This window comes from Benincasa hispida, chromosome 9 (assembly GCF_027475165.1).
Source record: "Benincasa hispida cultivar pf3 chromosome 9, pf3_genome.v1.1, whole genome shotgun sequence".
NCBI lineage: Eukaryota > Viridiplantae > Streptophyta > Magnoliopsida > Cucurbitales > Cucurbitaceae > Benincasa > Benincasa hispida.
The window spans coordinates 86,808,067-86,816,897 of NC_143486.1; the positions used below are offsets into that span (position 1 = coordinate 86,808,067).

An 8,831-nucleotide genomic window follows, 5' to 3' on the forward strand; every position below is an offset into this window, starting at 1 on the left:
CAATATTAAGATATTTAAATGACCTATTTTAATTGCAACAAAATCTCATGCTATCAATATTATACCTAAAGTTCTCCTTCCTGAGATGTTGACAATCCATGAAGGAATCCAATCTGCATTGTCTCTCCCAATCTCTAGTTTGATTGTAGAATCTGATAATCTTCAAACAATAAATCTCCTATCTGGGAAGTCTTCCACAATGAAATAAGAATCATGTTGGATTGAAGAAACTAAAATCTAATAGAACATTTTGAATCTCATTCATCTATCTTTTGCACATAATCACGTAATACAGTGGTTGATAACCTAGCGAAATTAGTAAGAAATGTTGATCGTAGAATTACTTGGTCACTCTCATTTTCTAATTGGTTGTACAATCGGATTAATTTAATATTTATAATGATTTATCCATGTGCCATTTTAATAAAACAAGGATTTTTTTAATTTAAAAAAAAAAAAAAAAAAAAAAAGGTTACCCCAAACTTGTATATTTATTATGGATGATGGGGAAGTGGTGGTTTGTTGTAAATTTAATTTAATAAATTCAAACTAATGATTGAAAAATGATTATTAATTAATTAATTAATATAATTTTTATAATATCCTACACGTTTTTGAAGTTAGTAATTAGGTGGGTTGTATTATATGAGTTGAAGAAGCTTGGAATCCACCGCCTCCTACATGGAATGCAGACCTTTTCCCCTCTTCTTCGGCTGTTTTATATATATATACATACTGCCTTCCTTTTGTTTGATATTGTAAAGTAGAATGTCTGATTATTGTAATGATTTAAAAAATAATAATAATAAGTTCATAGAATATTTTTTGGAATATAAAAAAAAATTTTAAAAAAAATCTCATTGCTTACCATGTATAGGGTATTTAACAATATTGGAGAATTATAATTAAAAGTTGAAAAGGTTTAAGGGAAATGATAGGTAACATTAACTATTTTTAGCCTCTGTATTTTTAGATTTATTCAATTTTAATATTTGTATTTCTAAATATCCAATTTTAGTCTCAATATTTTTAATATATCCTAAATTTAATTTCTATTGCTATCTTCTTCTTTCTTTTTTCTTTTTCAACTTTTTTTTTTGTATTTTTATTATAAATTTTGAAAAACTATTCATATATGTTATTTCTTATTTTTCATACATAAAAATTATTATTGCTACTATTTAACCAATTTTGATAAAAATTAGTTTTGGGGGACTAAGTTTAATATTTATTGAAAATATAAAGATGATATATATCGTGCAAAGGTCGTATATCAAATTTGGATAACCACTATTCTATGGTATTTAACAAAATTGGAGAATTATAATTTAAACCTCAAAAGTTTAAGAAAGTCGACATTGTAATATTAAGGTTTAGATGCTATTTTGGCTCCTAGACTTTGAATCTGCTTCTATTTTATCCTTAAATTTTAAAAAATGTTCATTATAGTTTCTGAACTTTTAAAAGTGCTTATTTAAGTCCCTGTTATTAAGATTTTGTAAACTCTTAAACATAATGTGAGATGTATTGTATTTTTGGATAATTAGGCTTCCAAATAAGTTATCATGCTAAAAAAATCTAGGGTTTCAAATGTAAATGAGGTGGTAAAGCGATTTCTATAGGAGAACTCAAATTTAAACAAAATCTTGAACGCAAAATTTTGGCCGTTCAGTATTTTGGCATGTTCATTATTGATATTTTACTTCACCTTCATCTTACTCAACCTATACTAGATGCAATTCCATCCTTAAAACATACCTTATCTCTAAATAGTTGACGTAATCTTAACAATATAGACCAAAACAAACACTTCTTCAAGAGAGAGAAACTAAAATTAAAATGGACGTTTTTGAAAGTTTAGAGACAAAATAGAACAAATTCAAAATTTAAGCCTAATATTAATTATTGTTTACACATTCAAATTTAGATCATCACTATAACGAGAAGGTTCAAAAGAGGATCTAACAAAATTGGAGAATGATAATTAAAAGTTCAAAATTTCTAAGTAAAACGACGTGGTAATATTAAAAATTATTTACACATCAAAATTAAATCACCACTATTTACTAGAATGTTCAAATAAGATATTTCACAAAATTGGATAATTATAATTAAAAAGTTAAAAGTTTAAGAAAATGTAGTATTAATTATTATTTATTTGCCAAATTTAGATATTTAGCATCACTGATAGGATTGGATTAGATAAACTATCAAATAAAATCGGAGGGTTATACTTATATTTAAATTTCAAAAGTTCAAGGAATCCATGCCGTAGTATTAATTCTTATTTACCTATCATATTTAAATAATTTCTATTAAAAGGATAAGATAAGATATTTACAAAAATTGGAAGATCATACTTAAAATTTCAAAAAAATTAAGAATTAAAATTATGAGTGAAATTATTTAATTTATATTTTAAAATCAAGTAAACTAAATAAATAACAACAAGGCGCCTGTAGCTCAGTGGATAGAGCGTCTGTTTCCTAAGCAGAAAGTCGTAGGTTCGACCCCTACCTGGCGCGAACTATTATTTTAATTTTTATTCAATAAATTTGTCAATTTTGAAAGGAAAAAATTAATAATAATAATAACTTTTCCAACCTATTTTGGTAATCATTCGCATACATATCGTTGAATTATATATATATAATGGTATTTGATATTAAAAAAAAATTTAAATATAGAAAAATAAACCAAAATATTTATAAGATATAACAAAATTTTAGAACTATCAATGATAGACGTTGATAGATTTGAATCATTCTAGTTTCTGCATGCATATTGCGGAATTAAAATATATATATAATGGTATTGATATTTGAAAAAAGATGTATTAATGAGTTCTTTTTAAACATAGAAAAATGAACCAAAATATTTACAAAGTATAGCAAAATTTTAGAACTATCAACGATAGATGCTGATAGACTATTGATAGTTCTAAAATTTTGTTATATCTTGTAAATATTTCCAGCAATTTTATCATTTAAAATAATTTTCCTTAATTATATCTAGAAGTTAAAATGAGCCTATATTAATTAACATCAAGATTGTAAAATCAACGTACATCAACTAACACCAAAATTGTAATATCAATATAGAGGTTAGAGGTTGAATTGTAAAAAAAAAAAAAAAAATTAAACTCTTTAGAAAAAAGAATGAGAATGAATGTGCAGATGTTATTTAAGGGTAATAATATTGGTGACTTAAAAAGAAAAAGAAAGGCAATAATATTGGTGTATTTTATGTTGGGGGAAAAAAGGAAAAAGAAAAAGGGAAAAGAAAGAGAAGATGTCTGATTGGGATGGGGAAGGAAGTAGCAAGAGGGGCCAACACAATAGAAATTGCAGACAAAATTAAACCATCCCAACCCCCCCCCCCCCCCCCCCCCCCCCCCCCCCCCCCCCCAAAAAAAAAAAGAAAAAAAAGAAAAAAGAAAAAAGAAAAAAAAAAGTTTGAAAAAAAAAAAAGAAAAAAAAGAAAAAAGAAAAAAGAAAAAAAAAAGTTTGAAAATCTTCACTTTCTCTGTTCCCATGGGGATGAAGATCTGCCTTTGCCTTTACCATCACATTCTCTTTCTCTGTCTCTCGTTTATTTTCGCTCCTTCTCTCTTCCTCTACTACAATCTTTCTTTTTTCTTTTTCTTTTTTAATTACAAGTTTCATTCTAATATTTTGAAGAAAAAAGGGTTAGAATTTAGTTACTCTAGATCTAAAATCTTTATAAATGATCCCTATGTTACCAACTATATATGAGGGTGTTATTTAACCATAGAATTAAATTATAAAACAACGTTTGGTGGAAAAACTATCCTTCGACTATAATGTGTTACAAAAAATACTATAATCTCCAATTAGCTACCGTCAATATTTTGAAAATCATTATTTATTATATTATTTACTACAATTTTTACTATTTTACATGTCAGTATTTTTTTTTTAATTTTTTGCTATAGTGTTTGCTATTTCTTTCTTACATTAAAATAATTTACACCTCACCAACTAATTTGAGATTATAATAACTAACTTTTTGTTCAAATACCTCCTAACTTTCTTCCAATCATAGGACAAAATTTGTAATTTAATATATTATCTTTCGAGTAATACTTAGATTCATCTCAAGTTGAACCAATTTTTATGCATCACATTTTCATCACTGACGTTAGAAAAGAATTAAAAGATTTCAGGAAAAGAAATAAAAAGAATTTGTAACATGAAAAATTATGATGGAAAATCTAGTAATGTTGGGGATGCACCTAGTTATTTTTTAATTCTTTTTATCCTCTTCCCCTAATTTTCTACTATTCTTCTCTTCTTCCTTTCCCTTCCATCAAAATCAAACTGTGAAAGATTTATCCCCACAATCTTTCTTTTTCAGAAATTTTTTTAACGTTCCCACACGCTTTCCCTTCCATTGTCTTTCCCTTCCTTTCCTTTCAATGTTTCCAAATCCATTTCTCAAAACCTTCAAAATTGAATATCATCAAAATTACCCTTTCCACACTTTTAGTTTCATCTTTAACCTAAAAAAATAAACATAAAAAATTGCCCAATCGAGTAGAACAAACAAACAAACAAACAAACATATCACTATAACAAATTTTATGGCTGAATAACCGTAATAAATACCTATTATTAATGGAATTAAACCTAATTAACAATGGCGGATGGCTCGATTTGTATCCACACGAGTGGTTGTTTCGTACACCGGAAGCTCTTCACGGTACCGATCGCCGCCGTTCATTACCGTCAGATGATCTAGTTCAAACAGATCTGAACTTGAACAACTTGCTGTTTCGTCTTCATCTTCTTCGGAGAGATCATTGTCCGGATGGTGAAAATTTCTAATCAGGAAATCGTTCTTCTTTTTGACTTGCTGGTAATCTGTTAAAATTTTTCTGGCTGCTGCTGTTGTGGATTCCGCGGTTTCGGCTTTGTTCTTGATTTGGAATTTAGGATCTTCTTCGTATAAGGATTTGTGTCCGCAAGGTCTACAATATTCGTCTACGATTGTACTCACTGGATAGAATCGAACCGTTCTTCTGTCGCCATTGCGTAATTTTTCGCTAGAGCATGGCGAGTTTTTGCTTAAACATGATCTGGAAAACGATGCGGCGGAAGAGCAAGTTGAAGTTTGGCCGGATTTTGATTTTCTTTCTGAGTTTGGATCTTCAGAGACGCTGGTTGATGATACGGAGTTTCCCGTCTTCTTTGGAGTTCCTGCGGTGAAGATTGAATTGAGAAAACTTGAGAGGCGTCCTCCTGGTGAAATCGGTTGCTTCACCTTCTTTAAATTACTGTAAATCTTCAACGCCCTAGATTTCGATTTAATCATGGCATTCTCGTCGAAACCTCCAGATTTCTCTTTGTTTTCAACGAATTGATTGCTGTGTTTGGACTGTGGCTTCTCTCTACTCTGTCTCTGCTTTGCCTCCGTCTTCTCCGGCGGTGGAGCCGAGACGCTGGTCCGAACCGGCTTCGGCCTGAACTTTGCGAAACAAGACGGCGTCAAAGATTTCGAACCATACATTGATTCAGTATCCGAAGATGAAAATCCGCCGAAACTCGAATCGGAAGAACTCGAAGTTGAACTAAAGAACAAAACGTCTTCTTCCCGATCATGCTGGTACAACTGAAATTTTATCTCAGCTTCCGTCAGAGATCGTCTCCTTTGAGCGCTCACCTTTTCAGCAACCTTCTTCTCGATCCATCTCTCAATCAACAAAGCACGATGAAGACTCGCAATCTCCTCATCTTCAACATCACTCGTCGCTTTCCCGATCGTTTTACCTTGCTTCTTCAACACTTTCTGTCTGTAAAATTTCAATTCTCCACTTCTCTTATCACCTCCATCGTCAATCGAACGATAGATTTCATCAAGCAAACTCGAAGAAAATGACTGAACATTACCTCCTCCATTCCTAAACCTCTCACCTCTCACCCTAACTTCCTCCCCGCTCATGATTCCAAAAATAGAAAAAAAACAAGAAGAAATAAAAATCCAATCAAGAATGGGAAACCGAAACGAAATGATGATAAATGAAGAAGAGAAAACGACAATGGCGGAATGCTCCGTCACAGTATAATAGCACACAAGAAGTAGGGTTCGGAGCTGTGTTTCATCTCTTTCTTGTCTCCTTCTCGAGGTTCAAAAGCTGCCATGGAAGGTGACAGAAACAGTTGGAAAAGAAAACTAATTACACATAATTGGATCAATACTACTTTTCTTTCTCTATATAAATTCCCAGGAATTTTGCTGAATCGAAGATGAACAGGAAAAGCAATGTAGATTAACAAAGCAATTGATTGAAACGGTTCTAGAGAGAGAAAGTAGTGAGAGGAGAGAGAACGGAGATTACTAATGAGAGGGAAGAAGGCACGCTTTGAAGAGCAGAACTGAAGGTGGAAGAAGGAACAGGAAAGAGAGACTTTATAGGATCTTCACGCGCGTGCTTTTTTATTTTTTCCAATTTTCCAATTACATGACGTGGCATTAGTGAATTCTCCATTTTGCCCCTTCCTTTTTGTATGCAGAATTTTAAAGCTTTATTCCCCCTCCCTACCATTTCGATTTTCTGACCCGTTGATCGGGCTTGTAATCGCTGTAATAACGGCTGAAATTGAAAATTTTAATCGACATTCGAGGCTAAAATTGAAACTCAAATTTTAATCTCCTATCATTAGGTGTACTTTTCTTTTTTCTCTATTTAATTTAATAAATAATATCTCATTTGGTAATTATTTTTTATTTTTAAAAATTTAGATACTACTTCTACCTTTAAAACTCGTTTTTATTACAATAATTTAAAAAATTAAATCAAATTTTGAAACTAAATAAAAAAATTTTAAAATCTTGTTTTTGTTTTTGAAATCTGGATAAGAATTCAATAATGTATTTAAGAAATATGCAATAATGAAGAGGAAATATACTTAATTTTCAAAAATCAAAAATAAAAAACTGAATACCTACCAAATTGGACCTAAGTGAACTCAATTATTTTTTTTTTTCAGTAAATATGTGTCTATTCTATTTAGATATTCGCAGGAACAGTAAAGAGATTTTGTTGAATATAAAGCCATGTTTGCGAGTATTTTTGTAAGTAGTTAAAATCACTTTTGTTATTTTTTAAAAATTATTTTAAAACATGTTTTTATAATTAATTTTGATGATATGAAAATTATATTCAAATTTGTTAAATTAATTTTGAGTGATTAAATGCGTGTTTCAGAGTGATTTTGATTTTTTTTAATCCGACAATAGTGATTTTAATAATTTTAAAATCATTCTCAAATATGCACTTCAATAACTAAAATTAACTAAAATAATGTTTGTTCGAAATGCCATGAATGAAATTGAAATTTTGAACACTATGATTAGGTGTACTTTTCTTTTTCCTCTCTTTAATTTAATGAATATGTGAATTCAATTATTTTTTAGTCAATAAATATTTGTCATTCTATTCAAATCTTAAAGACAATAGTATACCTAAAATTTGTCCAATAGATATGTCGAACCAAGATCTTATTAATCTAGCTTATCCTCCATCTAAATTTGGTGGTGGTGGTGATAGAGGTGAACATGGAGGGCTAAAACATTGACTACTCTATTTTCTTACATGTTCCTTATTCTTAACCATGGTTAGGGGTATTCATGATTGGGTTGAAAGACTTTTTCGACCTAACGTAATTGTTTCGGGTTGTAAATTTCTTCAACCAAAATAACCCTTATTAAAAAATGAACCTAACCCAACCCAACAATGAAATATTTGGGTTGGGTTAGTTTCGATTAATATGATAATTTATTTAATTAAATCTAATTTAATTATTTTCATATATTGAATTAAAATTAACTACTCAATTTCAATTTATAGTGAAAATTTTCTTTCTAAAGTGCAAAGAAACTAATTTTAAGAGTCGTTAAAAAATAAATTATTCAAAAAATATTGAAATTAAATAAAACTAAAACCAATATATGTATAAATAATTGTGTTATAAGTAACAAAAAAAATATTTTAAAGTTAATAATAAATTCGAGTTGGTTCAGGTTATATTAGGTAAACCCATGAACCAACCCAACTCATAAAATTTTCACTTATTTGAACCCAACCCAACTCAAACCACACGAGTTGGGTTGGGTTAATCGATTTTTTCGGGTCATCGGATTTTTTGAACACCTCTAATGACTATCATATTCTTATCCTGCATTTATGATGTGATATTCTTATAAAAAAACAATAGACACAAAATTGAATTATGGTATAGAATGGACCTATGAAGCTTAATATTTAACTACTCAATCCTCTTTGCAACCAAAGGATGCCTTCATTTGTATGAAGCCAACTCGAGCATCAATTCATTGGATTAATGTGTATATCCTTAACCAATAGGTCAAATGTTAACATTATTCGATCCCCACATGTTGTTGAACTAAAACAATTATCATAATAATAACATATTCTTCCTTCTTCCCATTTTTTAGTACAATAGGGGTGAAGAGATTCAAACCATGCATAACTTTTGGTACTAAAAGATATTATATACCACTTGAACTATATTTATTTTGACTAAGACTTCCTCCTTTAATATCATACTAAAACACCCTTAAATCCGAGCTTAAGCTTTGGGCTCCTCCATTCATAAGTACATTCCTCTATATTGTTGGTAAACAATTCTTTCACCAACAATATATCTTAGTCTACAAATTAAAGCCATCATAAACTACTTGTACTAGATATTGTCGACCTCAATAATTGGTATCAACATTACGTTTGAATGAAAGTTTCGAGTACAAAATAATGTTCATAATTTTATTAGTTTAAGTAGGCAGCTATA

General features: G+C 29.7%; 1 protein-coding gene and 1 non-coding gene across 2 annotated transcripts; one reads left to right on the plus strand and one right to left on the minus strand.

The window, feature by feature from the left end:
• Positions 1-2,452: 2,452 nt before the first annotated feature.
• On the plus strand, positions 2,453-2,525 carry TRNAR-CCU (transfer RNA arginine (anticodon CCU)). The gene has a single exon. It is a non-coding gene; the product is annotated as a tRNA-Arg (tRNA).
• Positions 2,526-4,477: 1,952 nt separating this feature from the next.
• On the minus strand, positions 4,478-6,582 carry LOC120086494 (protein BIG GRAIN 1-like A). The gene has a single exon (XM_039043175.2). It carries the CDS (start codon positions 5,959-5,961, stop codon positions 4,654-4,656), a length of 1,308 nt encoding a protein of 435 aa, XP_038899103.1. The 5' UTR covers positions 5,962-6,582; the 3' UTR covers positions 4,478-4,653.
• Positions 6,583-8,831: the final 2,249 nt, after the last annotated feature.

What these genes read in the sequence shown, in the direction of transcription:
- LOC120086494 (XM_039043175.2), bottom strand. Translation starts at nt 5,961, where the DNA reads ATGAGCGGGGAGGAAGTTAGGGTGAGAGGTGAGAGGTTTAGGAATGGA.